The 23,586-nt window shown below is 39.2% G+C and overlaps 1 protein-coding gene across 2 annotated transcripts in view; it reads right to left on the reverse strand.

The window, feature by feature from the left end:
* Positions 1-23,586, reverse strand: part of PDE5A (phosphodiesterase 5A) — a gene marked incomplete at its 5' end in the record, with an annotated part of 63,127 nt that overhangs the window by 38,140 nt on the left and 1,401 nt on the right. For both annotated transcript variants that reach the window (XM_084263971.1, XM_084263970.1), the window contains 2 exons: positions 7,869-7,958; positions 9,371-9,953. In XM_084263971.1, the coding sequence (XP_084120097.1) occupies positions 7,869-7,958; positions 9,371-9,953 (673 nt within the window). The remainder of the gene's footprint in view (positions 1-7,868; positions 7,959-9,370; positions 9,954-23,586) is intronic.

A 23,586-nucleotide genomic window follows, 5' to 3' on the forward strand; every position in this document is an offset into this window, starting at 1 on the left:
TGAGGAAGGTGCCAGCCAGAGGGTGAGGACAATTCCATCTTTTACTCTAGAGAAGAGGAGGCTGAGGGGAGACCTTATCACCGCCTACAATTACCTGAAGGGAGGGTGTAGAGAGGTGGGCTTTTCAGCCAGGTGACAGGTGATAGGACAAGGGGAAATGGCACAAAGCTGTGCCAGGGCAGATTAGATGTTAGGAAAAAGTTCTTCAGCAAAAGGGTAGTCAGGCATTGGAACAGGCTGCCCAGGGAGGGGTATGAGTCACCATCCCTGGATATGTTTAAAAGACGGGTAGATGAGGTACTTAGGGATATGGTTTAGCATAGGATGGGAACAGTTGGACTTGATGATCTTAAAGGTCTTTTCCAACCTTGTCATTCTGTGATTCCGTAATTCTGTGATTCTTTGAAAGAGCACATGGTAAGAAGCCATGAAGTATATGCAGAGCTTTTAAATCTCTTCAAACTGTCCGCATGCTTGCAACAAATGATTGACAAAGCCGCAAAGAACTTCCTTTGTTTGAGATCCAAGTAGTGTAAGACCAGAGCAAGGTGTTAATCATGGTATTTTTTCCCTCTTTTTCAGAAGAAAAACTGTGCGGTGTGCGTGTTTAAAAAGTTCTCCTTATCATTACATTTATAATTGCTAAACTGATGGAAGGCATATGGTTTTATTTTTGTAATGGAAACGAAGACAATTTCCTATCTGTCAGCCTAGCCCTTCTAAAATACTGATGTTACAAATAAGGTCATTGTTCGGCAACACAAATCCCTGCCAACTGTGGGCTCAGAAATGTCTGTCTGAAATAAAGTGTAGCTGTTAGCTCCATTCCATACAACCAGTTTTTCCCACAGTCAACCTCTCATTTACTTTGGGGAGGAATGTTTCTTATCCGTTAAACTTTCTTACTGTAACAACAATGTACAAGTAGCCTTATATACTTGCTGTCTCAGAACAGTAAGAATATCCCTGTGATATGCTTTTATGTTAAGCTACCTGTGTGGAGATTAATGGGGAGGCCTTTTCTCCTACCACTGTCTTCTGTGGGTGTTTATTTAAATTATTTCATTTTTTTCAGTTTCAAACCAGCATGAGCTAAGACAACTTTACCAAGGTCAGAAGCTTTTTAAGGGATCCAAAAGGTGAGTACTTTCATCTTGTGTTAACACATCCCCTCCGTGAAAGGAAGGTCTGTGGCACTTAAAAAAACACAAAGAAAACAGTAAAAGAGCTGTATGAATATAGCAAAATGACAATTTAGGCTCCTTTTATTAGCAGTGCAGGTTTCTAGTACGTTAACAAAGCAGAGTGTTCTAAGATCTTTGTTAAGGTCTTTCAGTAAGAGGTTTTATTTGAAGAGCACTGTGGAGAATAAATCTAAAAATTTATGGTTATCTTGATGATAATGATAAAAATTTCATGCAGATGCCAACCTTTGTTGTTGTTTCACTGTTAAAGACAGTTCTGGCGTATGTGCCATTTTTTTCATGCAAAAAAACCAGTTTTATAAATTAAACAGGCCCAAACCCTGGCCTCAATTGTATCAGTACAGATTCCTGTCAACTTCACTAAATTCTGTAGAATGTGGTATAGAGACAGTAATGAGAAAAACCTCACATGGATATTATATAGTCATTGGAGTCTTGCCAGCCACCAGGTAATTAGTAGAAGATGTAGGAAACTCGAGAGGATCTGTTTCTGTTACTAAAGTAATTATGTATTTAGGACACGGAGAACACATGACTGCAGTTTAGAGAATGTTAAGCACAGTATGAAACCCAAATCCTCATTTCTAAAACTTACTATAAACAAATCTGAAATAACAATAGGCCTGATCTGTGATCTCCAGCTGGCAGCTGTATTCGTACCGGCAGAAACATTGAGTCAACTGCTCTGAGCTCAGCTATACAGAAGATGTATTCAGATAACAAGCACATTAAAAGTATGAAATCTTTATGGCAATAAACAGGAAGTATCTGAGATAAAGGTAGTTCTCCGTGAAGCTTGGAGAATATCATACCAAAAAAATGACGGTCCACTTAAACACTTGCTCATGAAATCACCGTTCCAGTTTAACAAAAAGGTGGGGTTTCAGTTACTTAGGCACGATATTTTATGTGTCTTTAATTCTCTTAACAGGCATGAGCCAAGGCAACTTTTTAAAAAAGGTTTAGTCCTGCAGCAATAAAGCAAAAATATCTGTTTGATTTCTTGTCATTCTCCTACTTGCCTATAAGAATTATCCTGTGTAATTCTTGGTCACCCGGGACAAAACTAGTAGGACAGAAAGGGGTTAAAAACAGCTATGAAAGGGAATGACCATTAGAAAACCTTACAGGTGTTCTCTGGACTGAAAGAAAAGCGTTGCTGAGGGAGAGGATAGACTGAAGTAATTAGTATCTCCTATACTTTGATATCTCTGAGTTTATGGCCTAATCCCTAAAGTTACCAGTGAGCTGTTCAGATGCACTCTTTTCCATGAGCTATACCCCCAGTCTGACTAAGTAGGTGGGATTATAGAACAAAGGATATCTGTAGCAGTAATGCAGTTCCTAATGAGCCTTTATCCAGGTTTGCTGTACTGAACGCGCATAAGGGGCAGGCAGGAGGAAACAAGCTGTATGTAAAGGACCTTAGTGGTCCCACTTTCTTTAAAGCCAGTTCGAAAATTTCCCCATGGGTCACAAACCAAATACTTCTGTTATTTTCCATTCAGATCACATAAAATAGACATACACAGTGAAGACAAAAACCAGTTTTGATGATGGAATCATTTTCTTATTTCAGTGTCAAAAAAAAAGGGGGGGGAACCCTCCAACATTTACTGGGTCAATATCCACACCTGTTTTGCCACATCTGCACACAGATTTCTGAATTGTATTATTGCTGGCAACCCAGGTAATCTTCCAGTGCTGCTACTTTGCCTGTAACCTTTCTTCTCGGTCTGTACCAGTGATCCCATTTAATAAAGCCTGATCTACCTTACAAGGAGAGATTTCTTCTAATTATCAGGAAGAATTATTTTTGCTATCTTCTTGCAATAGTGGACTCCTGCCTCTAAAAGTAGCAGGCTACCTAGAGCATTTCTCAGCAGGTGATGACTGATTACTTCAGTGCTGATGACTCTGCTCTGAATTTTTTCTGGATTGTTCCATGCTGCAGTGTTTTGCACATTATGATTACAAGCCTAACTGTGAAAGCTGCTCCAGCTCTACAGGCAGGCAGTGCCCTTTTTAGTTGGTCTTACTTCAGGTGACTTAAGAATAACTGGTTTTTGCTTCCCGAGAAGATTAACTTGTTATTTTCTTTGCTGACACCTGAATAAAAATGACATTAAACCAAAGGATGGTCACAGGAAGAGGGGAAACTCAAATTTTGTCTCATTTTAAACATTGGAACCCATCCACTTGAGAAGACAAAGTGGTTTTAACCTTACTTTGCTCTCCTGGCCATGTAGAGTTTGATTCAGGCTTGTGAAATTACCCTGCGGGGCCAGAACTCTTTTTACAGGTTTTCATTTTTAATTGACAAAACTTTCCCATCCTATTCCAGTGCTCATGCCAGCAAGCAGCCTGCATGATTTCCAGCAGTCTAGCTGCCGTAGCACATGTCTTGGCATAAACTGAAAATCCACCCAAGAAGCAAATTACTGATCTCCATAATCCCGCAGCAAGACTGCTACTGGAACTTGAGTTAGTTTGTTTAAAGTTAGCTCGGCTAGATCTGCACTAGACTGCAGTGACTGTGATGTATTATACATAAAGTGTTCACTGTGGGAAAAAATAACCGTAGCTGGGTAACGGTAATATGCCTGCTCACATCTTGCACAGTAAAATTCTACAGGCCATTTTCAAAGGCTGTTGAAAACAGAGTAGCACCCCTGGTTTCTTGGGAAGAGCTTCCCCGTAACAGGACATGGGGCAAAATAAACAAGAAACTAAACAATTGGAGTGAGCAATGCCAGAATAAAACATTTCCCTAGGCAATTAGTAGGAAGTTCAGTCCTACCAACTCAGAGCCTGGGGAATAGGCCTCAATTAAATTCAGCTGAAAGTTCCTGTATGTGAAAATCCTGCAGCTTTTAGTAGAAATCAAACTGAAAAGGAATTTTATGGAAATTATTCTGCAGAAACAACAGAAAACTATGTCATTTCTGTTGATGTTCTATGGCAGCTGTGGTGACTCCACGCATCAGAGACCATCTGTTCCAGAGATGCTCCAAACCAATTAGAAAGTTGTACTGAGTATCAGTTCTGGGTAACTCCCCAAGTTGGTTTACACTAAGGACTTCCATTCCTGACTCAGTTCTGTCAGATTTTGTGAAAATCACTGTTTGTTTACAAATGTCTATAAAACCAGATGGAGAATTTCAAGGTGATAATTATTTGCAACGACTTCTATCGTCCTTTCTCTGGGTCTCTGAAGCCAAGACCAAACAAAATGAGAAGAAAGTGCCACTGCATTTACTGACTTTATTACAGGAGTCCTAGAAGGCAAACCAGTAGCATTTGAAGCTTCTGAAAAAGTAAAGGTTTAAGGATACACCAGGAATGAAAAGCTGCTTTTTGAGATGAACAATGCTGAACTGCCTCAGCCTTAGGTCTTCTGCCAGTAGTGGTACAACCCTGCTTTCTGTACAAGCACAGAAATGGTTAGCATTAATAGCTACAGCTAAAGCCTGTGACCAGCGATAACAGTTTCTTCTTGCAAAAGAAATAACTATGGTAATTCTGTGGTAGAAGATGGTAATACTAACTTTTCATTGAGGATAAAAATGCAGTGTTTTGAAGGCTTTGATATGTTCTCTGACAGACATCAATAATCCGAGTAGCGAGGCTTACATACTGATGTCTAGATAGCTGTATACAGTCATCTGCTCTTAAAGAAGAATCACCAGAGGAAATCTTTCAGGATCAAAATGGAACCTTTGCTGTGGCTTCACATTCACCTTATAACCAATTTAAATACAGGAATAGATAATTAAATTATCTGACTTAGAACCATCTTGGTTTTCTTTCTAAGTAAGAATACAATCCAGGTTGCCCAAAGCCTTCCTCCTTGTTTCAGATAACCAGCAAATGATAGAGCTTTGCATGCCAGAAAGCAGCACATGGCAATACTTTTGTCATATGATGGGACAGAAAGCATTTCTGTTTGGTTATTTGAACTTGTGCAGCAGGGGTTACAGATATCAGCAATTTGTTCAAAGCCCCTGAAGTCAGATGCAACGCACAGCCTAATTTTTCAGGGGAAAACGAGACCTCTTCATAAAGCTATCACCATACAAGCCTCTGTGATCTGATCTTAAAGGACATCGTCAGCAGGATTTTCTGCATCTGAAACACAATGTTCCTATGGCATTTCAGTCAGCAAAAATAGGCTGAGTAGATGATTGAGAGAAGTTTTTACTATTAAGTGAACAGAATCCATACAGAACTCAAGTCCTCTTATTACGCTGCTCTTTTCTCATTGTTAGTAGTCCCCGGGTCCTTTTTATGAGCTCTTCTGTGAATTAAACTGCTTTCCTCCTTTCATCTATGGAATTTCTTACTAGCTGTTATTTTTAAGTGAGACTTGGGTTTCTCACATGCCTCATGGAAATATAGGCGAATGTTAAAAACATCTACTGGAAAAATCTCCGTACTTCAGCAGGCCCAGAGGATTTAATAATCAGCATGAGATTTTCTTCCTCTCAATTACTGACTCTTCTCTTTTTAAAAAAGAGTCCTAAAACTAAACAAACAAACAGAAACCCCCACTTGCTTCTCTTTCTCAGTGTTTATTTTTGGATGTCTTCTAGAATCATCTTTTGACTGTGATTGCTGACATCCTGGTCTAAGGCAGCATTTACTGTCCTCAATATTGTTAGAGGGACTTTAGAGATTTTTTAAGTTTTTGTTGTTGGTTTTTTTTTTAATGGGGAGGAGACAGTATTCTGATCTCACTCTTTGGTTGTTGGGGTTTTTTTTTAAACAAAAAGCCCAGCAGAATGCAAATGGCAAATTAAGGACTGATTCACTGACTCTGATAGCTGCCCAGAAACGTGTCAGCCACATATTATGGTGAGAGGAAGAAAAGCCTTCCAGCAGAGATTTTAAAATCAGAAAAAAATTAAAAAGTGCCATCTTTTCCTGTAAGAAATCTTGTAGTTCAGTCCCTTCGAATTACTGCATGGGAGTAGAGTGTAACACTGTCCTCCAACTTCAAGTTGGCTGAACGTTTCAAAATAAACAAATTTCTGCTTCATTTCCACTGGGCGATGCACTTAGGAGTGGAAAGCTAGCTGAAGATACAGCCAATTGCAGGTTTATTCAGCCTGTAAGTCATGGTGTGTAGGACCAACAGACTACAGCTCTTACTCCTTCCCTCACCTGCCATCAGGACCCGTTGACAAGGAAGCACTTTAATGCTCCTTGGCCAGCAAGACTTTGTAATTCATTCTTGACCCCAATTACATAGAGCATAGCAGGTTTTTTTCCATTCAACAAAAAGAAAATGGGGGAGCTTGGAAGAAATTTAAAGGGTTGCACCAGCTTGACATGGACTACTGGTCCCTGGCAGCTCTTCACACAACATCTGCTTTGCTCATCAGCTGGCCCAGCACCAGCAGTGGCTGCTGCCTGTTAGAAAGGGGAAGACTTTTAAGTGTGAGTAGAAGAACAAGTATTGTTCTTGGAAGAACTGAGAAAAAAAATATAACCAAACTTAGAAGTAGGTGAAGAAAGAAAATCCTCACTGATCATCTGGGTCAGCTACAGCACGATTCAACAAGTTAAATCAAGAATTTAATCAATTTCTTTAATGACAAAAAGGTCCAGTGCAGTAAAAGTCAAGGTGACACATTCCATAAGAGGAGTAAAAGATGGAAAAGCACAAAAAAGACAGTATGATGTTTTCAAATCAATCTTGGCCACATTTCTTTTTGGAGTTTGCTTTCTGGAAGCAAACTATAAACACTCTGAAAAACAAAGACATTGTAGGAGAGAAAATCTCCATCTTAAAGCTCCAACTCACTCTATAGAAAGCCTTAACCTTCATGAGTATTCTAAGAACTGGTGGTGTGGCTGAAGGCCACTATCTTCAGGATCGAAACCCCAAGCTTACTTTACTTACTCCCTAAGTAGAAGAGCGGACCTCACTTTTTCCCCTTTCATTGGCTTTCACTGGTTTTACTGAATTCAGTCTTCTACTACTTGGTGCAAGAAGACACAGTTAGTCCATAGTAAGAATCCTCTGCACTGCGATAGTGTCAAACAGGACGAGAGATCTGTGAGAAGTAGCATGGATGGGAAATAGATACAAGAGTTCAATGAGCAGCTTCACGATGATTTAAATGAAGAGGGATTTAAGTTACATGACTCGTGGGTGACTTTCCTGCATCATGTCGACACCATGTGTTCTTCAGTGCCTGCTGTTAAGCACGTGATAGGTTTTTCACTGTATTACTTGCGAGCTGAGCTAACAGAATGTAAAATACAACCTTTCAGACAGTGATAAAACTCGGTTTGTGTCCTCTGAAGAAAATAATGTACATACAAGCTAAGCTGAATTTTAATTGCAATCTGAGCACACACTGAGACAGACCAGTACGTCTGCAGAGAATTTTAATGCTGACAGATGCTTAGTACAGGAACTGGGAACAGCACTTCTGGAGTTAAATACATATATTTTCCTTCTACATCTGGGTTTAAACTCTTCTTGACAATTCCCTTTGGCTTACATTACTGAACTAGATGAGAGAACATTAAAGTCTTTATTTAAAAAGACATGATTTTATACTGTAAGGTAATGATTGCCAGCTAATAAAAGCATAAAACATTGGCATAGCTGGAAACAGTATTACATGAAGTGATCCCAGTACTGCAACTTACCTCTTCCCTATGATTCTTTATTGGCATACAGAGAATGCTCTGAGTCTTATACCCTGTGATCTGGTCAACTTCTGCATTGAATCTTGGATCCTGGCACAAGACAAAAAAAACAAAACCAAAGTTATTTGACCAATTGTATGAAGAGCAGTTCTTTCTCTTCCCTAGTTTAAATGTTAAGAAAAGTACAATATTTCACTTAACTGTTACCCAGAATAACAAAGGTTTTATTACTAGTTAATACTTAAGTAAAGTTGTTAAAACAACAACAAAAAAGCATTTCTGTGGAACACAAGTGCCTGTGGATAAGTACAACTGCCAGAAAGAACAAAACGAACCCCAAACTGTAGGAGAAGCCTTCCTTGAGCCTAGACCATCATTAAAACAAATGTTTAGGTATCCTATTGCTGTTACCAGAGATTCCTTCTTTCATTTTTTCAGGTGAATTGTTGTAAAACTGATTTTTTTAACTCTTACTAAAATAATCAGGCTACTTTGAAGGGCCACTGTTCTTTCCCTACTAATGGAGTTCAAGTTGAGCACTATGGACCTAATTCACAAAGGAACTTTTAAACTGCAAGGATGGGTGATGTCCCACTGGAAACCTGTACTTAAAAAATGTTTGGACAATTTCTAAGGCAACAAACAAGTGTTTGTTGAAAATGAAACCACATGAAATCATGCAGCTCTTTTTTTTTTATTTTTTCTTCTGAAAAAAATCTCCTCAGAGTAATGTCACCTGATTCTGTAAACATACTCAGATCAACTGAAAGGTGACCAGTCAGAACTGGTAACGCCTTTGTTAATTAATCAATTCATTAAAATTATCATGCTCCCTAAATCCAAAGCACAAAATCAGCATATCCAAAGAGACTGGAATGATGAGATGTGAAGCTGAGATGTAACAGATGTCCTCTCCCAGTGCCGGATTCTCTCTGTTCATCTGCCCTTGTATTAAATAACTTGAATGGCGAGTATCACTTAATTTGGGAGAGCTCTACACAGCTGAAACCTTCAAACCCTCATCCTGTTCTTGTTCATTCAGCTCTTACTCTTTGTGCCTCAGGTACGATAAAGTAGACTGAAGTACTTCTGGTCACAGGCCCCCTGTTCTCAGACAGTTACACTCACAATTTCATTCCCTTTGGTGCAGAAGTACCTTATGCATAAATGTGAACATTCCCGTATCCAAAGCTAGAAATGCAAATACTGGTGTGCACACAGCTGGGTGGTGCACCTGGGGATGATGTCTGACAGCTGATGTCAAACTTAGATAATTTATTTTTAATTGATTTTCATGTTAGCATTCCTCTAGCATTACTCACAGCTACATGGATTTGCATACGCATGTATCTGTAACGCACGTGTTATAACCAAAGCCATGGTGCTAGGTTTGCATCTTGGCTGGTTTAAGTCAATACAGCTCCAAATACATATGCCAAAATAGCCATATTACAATAGCTGCTCATATGCCCTTTTCTTTTGTCAACAATTGTTCAGTTTACCTCATACGCGTTCTTGATATTCAGAGGCTGCCCTATGGCAGCTACATGGCCCACGATGCCCTTGTTCCACTCGAGGCGAATGCAGTTATTGGAAGCCTCTTCCAGTGTGGAGCCTTCTGCCACATCAAACAGCCTGCTTACCAGAAACTTCTCATTAGAGCTATCCTCACAGACCAAGAACAAGGAATAGCGATCGGCTGCTATAAGCTCATGGATGTGTAGGAAGATTTTATGGCAAAGCGCTGTGACATCTAAGTGACTAGAAATATCTTTCACAAGTTCTAATAGTCTTGAGCACTGATCCCCTGCACTGGTCTCAATCCTTGGAGGTTGCAGAGGCATCTGTTCCTTCTTTTCAGAGCCGGAGAGGAAGCTCACTGCTCCTACTGAGTCCTTGACAAAAATAGGCCTTAAGGGTCTGTCAAATTCAGAAGCAGAGATTTTCCTTGCCGGTGTCCCAGAGTTGGTGGTCTCAGCACAGGCAGGCTGGTGACAAGCACAGGATTCACTCTGGGACTTGCTCCCCTCCTTGCAAACTGGGATGGTGTGAACTCTCTCAGCAAACCATGCATTAACCATTTCTCTGCAAAATGAAAACAAAAATAAAGTCAGTGATGGAACTTAAAAATCCTCAGGAAATAATACAAACTTGAAGAGGACACTGCAAAGAGGGTAACTTTAAACGTTTTCATGCAGTGGACATGAGCGCACCTTTAGTGCTCATCTCCATCAGCGTTCTTCAGTTTTATGCAGCGCTTTGGCCTAGATTAAGTAGTAATGGTTTAAGCCCCATTAAAAGGAAGCTATTTCTGCCCAAAGGAAATACCTGAATAGGGCAGAGGAAGACTGCTTACACTGTGGCTTGCAGAATATTTCAGATCAGAAGTTCACACCGTAATTTTGTGCTTGAAAAGTTGTGGCCCTTCCCATTCCTGAGTTTTTGGATATATACAAGATGTATATATCTATATATATGCACATATATATATTCATACAAAGAAAAAACTTTCTGGTTTTAGAGACTATTTCTAACTTTTAAAAAGTTCATTTTGAACTTTAATTCTGTCAAATCACCTGCAGCCTGCTCCTGTTTTTATGTCACCTATACATTATTTTTAAGCTCCCCTGTTCTCTCAGTTGATGAAAAATGCTGTTCTGACTCAAAGCACAAAAGTTTTCCTTAAAAAGCTGTCAGAAACATTAACATTTCCAATGCAGCCCCCTTCAAAATAATGGAAAGATATTCTTTTCATACATTTATTTTCTTTTGTTGCATGTGAAACTCATTGCCTAACTCAACCCAAAATGCTGAATACCCCCAAAATTATATTTTTAAGAGTTTACCATTGATTATCATGCACTTCTAAGCTTTAACTGTTTCTTAAATTAACTTAGCACTAGAATACCAACCCTAATAACATCTTCACTAAATACAGCATATCTTGAATTATCTGTAAGCACACACATCAGAAGCACACACTTTTTTCTTATTGCTGCAATATTTTCCTGTCCAAAATCTGTTGCATTTTGATTTGTTGTTTGGTGGTGGTGGTTTTTAAATATAGGGCTTTCTATTTCATTTACTCAGTGTCCAGGATTCCTCACAGCACATGATCTATTCTCAGAAGAAATGGTGTTTTCTGAATTACATAATGTATAGGCCTATGAACAGCAAAAATCCTATTTAAAAGCCTGATCTTTTGGAAACCTTTCATGGTGGTCATGTTTTAAATTTGGGATATTTTTTATTTGCTCAGCAGACCGCAGGAATTTCTAGAGTGAAGCTGAATGAAACCATGGAAATTAGTCAGGTTAGTCAGCTGCTGGTCGGTTACATGCATCGGTATATGTTAAATAGGAAAAGCACTGTACATGGACTTTTTTCCTTATAGAACAGCTTCATCTGTGTTGTAGAATGCAATACTGCAAGTGTAGTTAGTCCTTAATTCAAAGTAAAATAATCGATTAAAACCTAAAGTCCACCAATATTATTTTTATTAGCAAGGAATCCTCCACGGAGATTTATTTGCCTTCTGTTAGGAAGGTCTGAAAGAGTTTTTCAGATTTTGCAATCACATACCACTTGGAGACCTCAACTGAAGGCAAACATGCTATAAAAAATTGAACTGATTTAGGAAATAGTGTGAATGTTAAGGGAGCACCTGGGCAAAGCAAAGTAATTTTGTCACTGCGCCCATTCCACTTCAGTGAGAGCTACCAGATCATCTTTTCCCCTCAAAAAACGATGTCTGACTGAGGTAAGTATCACTCAATGCAGCACTGTAAAACCAAATTATCTTAGTGACACCAGTGCAATTCCAAGTCAGTGGATGATAGACTGTTCTTTATTTTGGTATCTGTCTGTGTACTGTGCTCCTGATCATGCAAGACCTTAGGTGAGCCGTTAGTATCATTTATAGCCCCAGTGATCTTCATTCAAGGCCAGTCAGTGTGGTCACATAGGACATTTGTGACTCTTCTGACAATAAGAGGCCGAAACCAGTGAATGAAAAGTTGGACACAGTTAAGGTAATTGGAGTTTTATCTCTGAGTTCCACTAAGCTAGCATTTCATTTCATGTTTTCACACTTTCCATGAAGCTCCTGAAACAGTGCTTGCTGTAGCAATAATACACCTCCATCAGCATCTCTCATCAATTTCCCAGCAATCTAAAACTAGGCCAATTACTAGAAACATGGTGCCAGAGAACACAGCGAAATTTCATTGTTATTCTGAAAGAGTTGCAGTTCATTGTTCAGTTACTTATTTTTAAAGGAAGTAAACTCTGGTTTTTAAGTGTATTAAATAAAAAACTACCAGTCATCCTTCTTCATTACAGCAGTGACGCTTTTTTTTTTAGTGGAATTACCTCATCCAAATGTTTCGTGCAGCAAGAAGCATAAGGAACACCTAATACAATACATTATTAGAACTTTGACTTTAGCAAGATTACCTAATTACTTAATTACACTTAAACAGGATAAATATTAAATAAGAGATTCCTTGTTTATTACTGAAATATACCATAAAATTTGCATAGAGCAATATCACCTCAACAGAAGCTGTTTCAATGAGAGTCAAAATAAGAAGCTAGCATTTGGTAACATTTGGAATTACCACTTATTATGCTGAATGAGAAAACAAAAAATGTGTGGTGAAAATGACCAAAAGCATCCTTAAGAACAATAAAAAGCTTAAAATCTAAAAAAGCCCCTAAGTAAACACAATTACAACCTCTAAAACCTGTGCTGATAACTCCTGTCATTGTATGTGTTACATGTGGGTTCGTTTTGTTTTACTCTAATCTTCTCGAGAAAAGAAATTACCTGGGAATTTTAGCTTTTTCTAAGCAAAACTTAGCATCTAGCACTAAGACTGCAGAAAATGCAAGTTAAGACCCAAGAAGGCAGATACAGAACAATCAGTATCTTAAAAGAAGCCATTGTGGCTGAGTTTCACAATTGTGTTTGCTGACTTGATTTTTGAATGTCGAGGACTGGCATTAATGTCAAATAGAATTAAGAGTAACTCTAATAACTTAGTGTGAGACAGAGAGTGTTTTTAAGTTAGCAAGTGGTTAGGATGAGGAAGCCGTGTACTTGCTCTAGGCTTGTTTGAAAATGCCCAGGTGGGAACCAGTACTATTGCTGAGTAATGGCAATTTGTAGAGCAACCTGATTCACGGCCTATAAAACACCATAATTGTGCTGAGCTCTGTGTTACATATGTGGATACGTTGATGTCAGATACAAGGCAGAGAAAGAATCAGGTACCCGTGGTAGGCAAAGCTAAAGCTAAAAGCAGAACTTTGGTTTCTCAGTTGAAACCTGACATTTTATTTATTCTGGAGTGTTGTGTCATTATGTCTCCTGGCGTTACCGGTGTGGTGATGATAATCGGTAAGAACAACGTGTTCTGAATTCTAACACCAGCTCTCAAACTGCAGTAATGAGATAATTTAGTTTGTACTTCTTGCCTTTTTGCTATGTAAAATAAGCATTCCATTCTCTGTCTTACGGAAGTTCCTACGTAACTGTAGAACCTTTCGTGAGTAATTGTATTTCCTTCATACGAACCGACTACGGGTTAGGTATCTGCACTATTTATGAAGCGCTTTGATGCTGAACAGAACTATAAGTAGAGCTGCAGAATTATAAGTACCATGCTTCTGTCCCCTTCAATGTCTCTTAAGATGGTGGTCCAATAACTTGACAACTTAGTGTGCAATTCTCAAAAAGCTCTGTAGGGTAAGAACAATCAACAAATCCCTCACTATACCCTTTAAAGCATGGGTTTCAACTTCAAACCATTCAAGCATTTTTATTTGGGCAACAGGAAAGCCGTTCAAATTCAGCTGGAATAAGAACAGTGTTCACTGACCTTTACTGAATGCCTCTTCTAACGAGGAAACTAGCTCCTTTTACTCACGCAGCCACGCGCACGGGCAGAAGGGGCACTTCGCATTAACTGACGTATTCTAATTCTATTTAAAATCTGTCAAAGCCTCGACGTGCATTTGCTTGCTGACACTTGATCCTATTTAACAATGCACAAGAAGGGTACGAACACTAACACAGCTACTTTCTTCGCACAGAATCAGCTCAGCAGACAGCTGGCACCAGACACAGACTGAACCGCACTGAGGTTACTAGGAATTAGTAACAAGTGCTATGCATGATTAATATGTCATTTTGAAAGGACTCTGCTAAGAAACAAACACTTGTCACCTCTCATATGACTAATCTTGAGTAAGCACTGGGATTGTCAAAAGCTTGATTGTAACCCTTACTGCAGAAAAGTTTAGTGGTTGCAGCTGTGTATTAAACAGGAGCAGACACGGATGTGTAGTGATCTACGCAGACTGAAAAAACCAGCACAATGTCTCCATTCCAGCACAGCAGTGACCGTGTGTTGAGGCGATACAGGCATCAGCATCCATCCCTCAGGAGCTGTGTGCATCCTTTACCGCACTGCAATCCTTTACTGCAGCATAAGCCTCCACTCAAGAAAGTTGTGATTTATCCCAGATTTCATACAGAAGAATAGCTGAATATGAAGTAACCATTTTCAGTCACTTCTATCAGCCAAATCCAGCCTTAACTTTATAAAACACAATTTCAAAGGAGCATGACAACAGTGCCTGCTGAATTTGACTGACCTCATCAACAGGTGACAAACTTTGAGAGGAATTTTAAAGAGATAGGGATGAGAAGGGGATTAAAATACAATGGCAAGTGAAACATTGTAGACAAAAAAAAAAGATTGTGTGATCATCCCCCCTACAATCACTTGTATACCAGTACACAGTGTTTCCACTGTGGGAGAACTCAGGAACTTCAGAGGAATAAGGACTGCTTGGCCCTGATTTGTTAAGCAGAAAGTACACCTGTCCCTAAAGCAAGACATTTTAAGCATGAGTAGGCAACAAAATTGCTGGGTGAAAAAAGACAAGCAAGCAACATGCCTTGAGCCAAATCATGCAGAAGGGCACAAGCAGACATGAAGACAACCTCAGGTGTAAGATCTGAAGGGAACCTTGCTTTATTTCTTTTGTCATATGTGTCAAACCACGATGACTCGGTACTAATTACTATTCTACTCATACTCGGGGAATAATAAACTCATTGTATGCATCTTTGCATACAAAATACACATCACACTTCTCAGAAAGAAAAGCATACTGACAACAAAACCAAAACCAACCAAACAACAACCCCACGAAACCCAATCAACTACATAAACCACAATGAAGGCATTTCAAGAGTAACAGCTATATTGTAACTGTTTTGCTCACACATGTAACCATCTAAGACTGTATCAATGTGACCATGCAGCAAGTGGACAAAATGTGCAAGACCAGTCCACAAAAGTAAGGCAACAATGATAGTATACTGCATCTTACTTACCTCACACAAAGAATATATCATAATTACCCCAGAAGGACAGAAAGATGAGTAGCTTTCAGTGAAACAACAAATAATTCCCCATTTTCTCTGTTGCTCATAAATCTTTCATGTATGTGGTGTGCAGTGTTTCAGTAGCTGCATGGACTGTTTTGCTAATTTCTTGATTCAAACCAGCAGTAAATGATAACACACTTCAGGAGTGGGATTCAATCCAACCTTGCCTGCTAGAGAATGACAGCTTTCAAGTACCTGAATTTCTATGGCCTACTCCTCCTGGTGTTGAAATCAACAAGATTTCAAAAATATTTTCACAGAATCACAGATTCCCAGAACCGTAGGGGTTGGAAGGGACCTCCAGAGACCATTGAGTCCAACCCCCTGCCAAAGCAGGTTCCCTAGAACAAGTCACATAGGGAGGCATCCAGACCGGGCTTGGATATCTCCAGAGAAGGAGACTCCACACTCCCCTGGACAACCTATATATTTTCTCAAATGTTTTCCTTAAAAAAACACCCTCTCCAGATGTCATCAAATTTCTTCCCTGCATCTTGATGTAATTTAGACACAGAAATAATTTAAAATATTAGTAAAGTCAGAGTCACTTGGATATTGTATTTGCCTTCCCATTTTCTTTCCATTACTTCCTGTTTCACAATAATGCTCTAAGTGGTTTTGTCTCCTTTCTGCATGTGAAAAGGTTTAAATAAACTGTATTTATCCTCATTAGATGGAAACAGTAAACTGACTGTAAAGAAGTGTTTTCAAACTCACTAAAAGAGTACATTGACAAAGACAATAGTTATTTTTCCTTAAACACTTTCCAGTTATAGTTACTAGAGATGCTATTTCTAACAGTGGTACACAAACAGTTTCTGAAGACTAAGTATGACTTAAAGCTGGTGCCAATTTTTTGGCAGAACTCAGTCAAATATATAAGCATACATATAACTTTAAACATGTTAAGTGGCCTGACTGACTTCTGTTTGAATACAGATCTAAATTAAGAATTCTAATTCTTGATTCAAGCCATGCTAATGGAAGAGTGAAATAGCAAGTTTTTAAAACTAGAACATAAATCTTGCCTGAATGTTGTTTTTAAAATAGCAGGCTGATGTTGCTTTATTATTTGAATGGAGGACTAACACTTAGCAGGCTATTCTTGGCTATTTTCAAGTTTTCTTGAACAAAACTGTGAACTTAACTTTTTACAGGAAAGCTTTCCTCCAATGAAGGGACCTTCTGATCACACTCTAAAGAAAGACGGGATAAATCCACAGGGATTGAAGGTCAAATTCTAAAACACGATCTTTATTTCTCAGCCAAAAGTTTACTTCTTGTTCCAAGCTCAACCCCCCCACCCCACCCCCCCCAAAAAAAAACCCACAACTATGTATCTAATGACTTTGTTCTGGAAAGCCAGTGACTTTTGTAGAAAGATGAATTAAAAGTTAAATTCACGCCTGCCTGGCAACCTCCTAAGTGTTAGGCAGCACTTCAGTTCCACTTAAATTCCTAAAATAGGGGCTAAGGAGGACTTAAGTGGTGCAAAGTCTTTGGGGTGGCTCTGTGTGCTGAGCTGAGCTCACCATAATGCACAAATAAATGGGAAAATACACGTCTTTTGCTAAGCAAATATATTTTGTGGCTATATTTTCAGTGCCAGGCCTAATGTGAAGTTACAGCCATTGAGTTACTCACAAGGGCTTTTTTTCTGGCACTTCATAAATAGCTCCTTTTGTATCTAACATCTTTTTTCTTTTCTTCAAGTAAATCAAATAAATGAGAAAGCATTCCTTGTAAATTCATATATGTTTCTTTGCCAGAAAGGAAGAGAAAGACTTGTATTCTGTGGTTTTATTAATTATATTTATTCATGACAAAAGGAAAATGCTTCCTCTTTAGTGTTTAAAGTGAAAACAGGTGGTAGCATATTACTTCAAGTCAAGATTGTATTGTCTAAAATTGCTTTAGTTGTAATTCTTCATCTAAGTGATATATTCTCACACAATTCAGCTTTAATCTAGTATTCAAATAAGCATGAGCATAGGCTGTGATGTACTTTATTTGATCTGAAGACATCATAGGTGGTGCATTATGAATTTTATCCTTCTACAGGGAGCTAGCACAATGTCTGCACACTGGAAGTCTCACTTCAGCTTCAAATTACTGATTGGTATTTTTATTTTCTACATGTAGTCTTTGTCCTAATCTTGCATAAAGATAGGAACTTCCTCCTCACATGATGATTCTGGTCATAACAACCCCAGGCAACGCTACAGGCTTGCGGCAGGGTGGCTGGAAAGTTGTACAGGGGAGAAGGACCTGAGGGTGTTGGTTGACTGCAGACTGAACATGAGCCAGCAGTGTGCCCAGATGGCCAAGTAGGCCAATGGCATCCTGGCTTGTATCAGGAATAGCGTGGCCAGCAGGACCAGGGATGTTCATTCCTCTGTACCCAGCTCTGGTGAGGCCACACCTAGAATACTGTGTTCAGTTTTGGGCCCCTCACTACAAGAAAGACATCAAGGCCCTGGACTGTGTCCAGAGAAGGGCAACCAGGCTGGTGAAGGGGCTGGAACATAAGTCTTATGAGGAGTGGCTTAAAGAACTGGAGCTGTTTAGCCTGGTGAATAGAGGAGACTCCAGGGAGACTTCATTGCTCTCTACAACTACCCGAAAGGAGATTGTGGTGAGCTGGGGATCAGCCTCTTCTCACAGATAAGTAGTGACAGGACAAGAGGGGATGGCTGCAAGTTGTGCCAGGGGAAGTTCAGATTAGAAATCTGGAGAAATTTCTTCTCAGAGTGGTTGGGCATTGGAACAGGTTGCCCAAGGAGGTGGTGGAATCACCGTCCCTCAGGGTGTTCAAGAAAAGATTGGAGGAGGTACCTGGGACATGGTTTAGTTTAGTTATATAGGTGGTAGGGGGACGGTTGGACTGGATGATCTCACAGGTCTTTTCCAACCGTAATGATTCTGTGGTTCTTCAACAGATGCTCAACACATAAACTTCTGCAATTCAAAAATTAAAGAATCTAAGATTCTTGTCTCCCACAGAGGCATTGTATGCCTGAGCTCTGCTTTTCTCCCCAGTTGCCAGAAATCTGACCTTGTTCTCTAAAGCGTCCCCAGTAAGAGCAAAAAGAAAAATTAAAATGGGATTTTAAATGCCTGTTGGCATTATCAAAAATACTGTAATAAAAGTTACCCTGAAACAAAAGGCAAAAAGAGGTGTTAACTGTTAAAGTAGTTCACCCCATCTTATTTCCTACTTGTCCTTGAAGGTTTACCAGTGGTATTTTAATTACTGGATTGTGCAGGCCCGTTTGTTTCTTTATTTCCTAGGGCAACCAGTATGTGGTAAAAGCACGTTCTCCTTGTAGCTGCTCCGTACTATCTGCTGACCAGTTTATCGGCATGCCAAAGATTCTGTGTAGGAGTTCATGTTACAGCTTTTTGGGATGTTGCTAGTAAGATAGAAGTTGCTAGTAAGTGACTTACTGTTTCTCAAAGGAGAGTTTCTTCAGCCTACGGTAAATGCTGGTTTAGACATTGTTTCCGAAATACCCAGCACACACCTAGCTTTATGTCCCTGAATAAATGACAGAAATCATCACATTTACAACTTCATCAACGTGGGTAACATTCCTTACCTTCCCGAGTGCTGTTTGACTCAGGAGGTTAAAATATTCTGGGATGCTTTTAATCCTTTGCAGTTTTGAAGAAAGGCATAAGTATACAGCTACACAATTTATAAGCACCACAATCATGGAGATCACTGGACCAAGAAGAAAACTTCCTGAGATATCACAGACATCGATTTCTTTTCTGTGTTTCATTCCCACAAAAGCTCTGTAAACACTGAATAAAACCAAGTAAGTGGGGGTAAATATTCTGATCCCTCCTTTAACACCACTGCTTCCTGTGGTTTTCGAGCCATGTAAAAGCTTCATATAGGGCCACTTGGAAAAGCAAGTCCCCTCTCAGCATCCTCAGGCAATTTGCACAGAATTCTGTGCCTCCACTGGTAAGCTGTTAGGGATCCTTCAGGCGTAGGAATTTAAAACCCACTAAGACCATGTTAGGGATGAATATGGCTCATGCCTCTATGTTTTTAGGATTTTTTTTGTGTGTATGTCAGTACTATCTGTTTAGGAAGAAAGACAGGCCAAAGCACATTTCTGTGCAGAAAACCTTCAATAGCTCTATCTTGAAAAATCGGGATTTTCATGCGCTTGCTCCAAAAGTTAATTTCCTTTCAATTAGGAAAAATAAAGCACACATATATTACCAAGCAAAACAAGAAAATAATGCTGACGCCATGTAATATTTATGAGATTAATCATCAAATAGCCTGCTCAAAATGAAAGACCTTTTTAAAAGCCCTCTAGGCACAGAGATTAGAAAGCAAATGCCCTAACCAATGTAGTACTGCAGGCAGCACATTACAAACTGATTCTGCACCAGCCATCAAGAAGGAAAAAAACCCAAACCACCATACTTGAATCTTTTCAAAGTAATACATGCAATTGATATATTCAAGTTGTACCATCTCTGACTTCCAGCGAAGTACAGTTGCCCAGTAAACATCACTTCAGGAAGCCTCGGTGAAGTGCTATGAACTATCATGCTGTTAAGGACATTTGTTTTTCCAAATACCACCCCACCCTAATTCATTTGTAAATATTTCCCAACCGTGCCAATAAGACAAGATGTATTTATAACAAAATAATCTTATTTCCAGTGAAAGGCATACAAGACTTGGGTTAATAACTTGTATCTAGCATGCCATACTTTTAGGAAACCAGAGGAAAACGGCCTGGAACAAAGCAGTTGCCTCTAAATGAGAGGAGAATTTTTACTTGGGCTGTTTTTGGCCGTCTGCTGCTTCTGATAGCAAAGAGCACCAAGAGGGAGTCACTCCCGTATTTTTAAGAGTAAGGACAAACAGGAAGTCAGAAATACAGAAGTATTTCGTAGGGGGTTAAAATAAGTATGATGTTGGAACATGACAATGCATGGATTTATTTTTTTAAGGAACATAAAAAGATAACATTTCAGGAAGACAAGAAAGGGTAATGAATCCTTTAACAAGGCTGCAGATTATGACTTTATAAAGCCTAGTTGGAGCAATTATAACTCACAGCGGCAGCTATAAAGAGCCTTTAACAACGGTACGGGTACAGACACAATCTAAAAGAAGAATCATTTTACTTCAAAATGTTTCTGCTTTCTGGGAAGCCAGAGTATGATAGATGATTCTGAAACTCTGAAAGGGGAAAATTGACTAGAGGAGCTGAAAGGAAGGAATAAAAGAAAAAGCTGAAATGTAGTAGGAGCTGGGCATTGTGCAGTAACAAACTCTCCAGCCAGAAGGTTTTTCAACCAGCACACTGTATCACTCAGTGAACCAAGTTCATCTCGTCGCCAAGTGTGCCAGTGACACAATTCCCTTTTGCTGTTCTGCACTTTGATCATCCCCTAACACTTGAGGGATAATGGCTATTTATATTATCTCTGCATACCACTGGTCTCCCTGGTACAAAATAAAGTCATAACTGGTTCTGTAGCTTCCTATTCATGGGAGTAAGTTAGAGCTATCCCCCTGTATTACATACTTGCAGGATTGCACCCTTGTGCTGTACAGGTGGGAGTCAGTCAGTGTAGCTTTAGTGCGGAACATGTTGGTCCACCTGGCCGCCAGAGACTTGAGGAAGGCAGTGCTGCCTGCCTGGGGGCACTATAAACCTCCAGGCATTGCAGGATGAAAACACAAAGTGTGAACCATCTGTATGTACTTATATTCTGCAATGCATTTTAGGGGAGAGGGGGAAGGCACCTGTAGATTTGTAAGTAGACGACCTGCAGCCCTTCTCCCCAAGGATCCAGAACATGGGTTGGGTAGCCTAGCAACTCCAACAGCTGTCATGTTATTAACGTGAAAGAAATAATAATAATAATAATAATAATAATAATAATAATAATAATAATAATAATAATAATAATAATAATAATAATAATAATAATAATAATAATAATAGCTATTATTGCTATTACTATTATTACTATTATTATTGCTATTATTATTACTATTATTAGTAGTATTATTAGTAGTATTACTACTACTAATTGGGAATAAAAAGAAAAGTTTTAAAGTGCCACCTTTCCAGAAAATACAGTTTTTATTTAAACCATAAAATCAGAAACTAATATCAAACCGACCTATGCAAAACAGAGGTAACTGTTCAATGACTACATGAGATGATGAGACTCCCATACTTTAAAAAAAACCCAACAAATCTGGAGGTGTAAGACCACCCAAAGCACTTATTTCATAAGTATTACTTAGACGACTAATTAAAACATTTGTTATGGGAATTACCAAAAGAACTCCTTTATAAACCACTATGGCAATTAATTAATTGCAGAGAAAAAAAATACATAAAATGTTTAATACCTTTCATAAATGTACTAAAGTAAGTTCTAACTCAAAGTTCGTGAGTATCAGCGGAAAGAGCTTGTATTACTCTGCAATAAATGGTTGAGCTGGTGATCTCCTATCCCTGTATATAAATACTTAAGAAACAGATACAGAAACTATTTTTATCCATTAGCAACTGTGCCTTGCAACATGAAGTACATCTCTGCTCTGCAAGATACCCAATTAACTAACTTCTTGGTCTGTCGGACCTCTGAGAACTTGAAGCAAAACAAAAAATGAGAAGCAGTAAAGTAAGATTAGAAAAGAGTTGAAACTGGTTCAAGGAGCACTGCTTTACCTGACAGTAAATATAATCCCAAGTAACAAATCCCTGACAGCATCATCTTTGTTCAATCTATTGTTCTTGTACAAAGATTCAATAAAACAAAGTATGGCATTAAATGTTAGAGGTTTTCTCTTTTCAAGCTCTAAATCACACTACAGCGTAGAACAACAGAGAACATCATTAAATCTTCTGACAAACTACATCAGTTCTTTCAAACTGTTCAGCTCTAAAGGATAACATTTTAGTGACTAAAATTTGAACCAACACACAGTCAAGTAACTTGTAATTTCTTTTTAGACCCAAGCTTACATATAAAATAATTGTTCCTTCTTATATAGCTATAGTTTTCTATTGATGCAGTGAGGACAAAAAGCCTCCCCAACATTCCATGCAAGACAGCGAAGAGAGTTAGGAGAGAAATGCAATGTTCCCAGCACTTCACAAACAACATACAAGTGTTGCCAAGCAAGAATTCAAAGTCAACGGGATTTTCTGCAGTATCCTCTCTAAATGCAGAGGCATCACCACCACGGAGACATGACTGAATTGTATTCTGTGAAGTACTGCCTGGTTTCAGACCCACACAAACACAAAACTGTGTCTCAGCATTAATAGAAAAAGAAAAAAAGGCCAAAAAATGCACGACTAACCAAACTTCTCCACGGGGAAAACAAATCTGACAGAGCGGTTACTATTAATTAGCATTCCTATTTGTTCAATACTACTTCCAGTTTCCAAAGGAAGCGTGACAGGCTGAACTAATAAAATGCTACTTCTCAGAGCTGCTAACACCCTATTTCCTGGGAAAACAAGCTACCCTTCAGTTACATACCATGCACTAGTGTTCCAGAGAATATCAAGGTTTAACTGCTTCCATCTATCCTATACCTAGGCACAGCCTTTTTTTTAAAAAAATCAACATTTAAAAGACATTTTTAAAGGCATTTTTATTAATTTTCTATTTAATGAGCCCAAGAAAGAAGCAGCAGAAGAAAGGAGACTGCATGACAGATGGTCACAAGAAAGCAGGTGACCCCTGAAGCTTTCTAGCTTTGCTGCGAGTCAATTATTAATGGGGATTTCTCTTCTTACCGCCCCATCCCATGCAGAGAGGAGCAGCGGCAGAGCCTCTTTCAGAATGCATCCATCCCTGCTAAGAGAGTTGGGGAAGAAGTAGATCGGCAGCGGTGAGCAGATGGTGCAAGCGGCCCGGGAGCAGGAGAGAGCGGAGGGGAGAGAAGCGAGAGCCCCGTGGAGATGGCGCGTCCGAAGAACAAACCACAGGACTTACTAACCCGAGCTCTCCGCTAAGATATACCGTGGGAGTTGCAGATCGCCTGTGCTCTGCATCCCCAACTGCTTTGTTTATCGGAAAATATTCAAAATGGAAACCTGACTCCGCTTCTAAAAATAGCCGAATTTACTCGATTTCAACTTGCGGTCCCACTGCTCAAGTGCGGCAACGGTGAGCAAATACCTCGTCTTATCTCCAAAAGGCAGCATGGCAAGCCCGGGAAAGGAATTTTTAAAAGAAAAAAAGAAG

The sequence above is a fragment of the Gallinula chloropus genome (assembly GCF_964237585.1).
Source record: "Gallinula chloropus genome assembly, chromosome: 4".
In the NCBI taxonomy this organism is placed as follows: Eukaryota; Metazoa; Chordata; class Aves; order Gruiformes; family Rallidae; genus Gallinula; species Gallinula chloropus.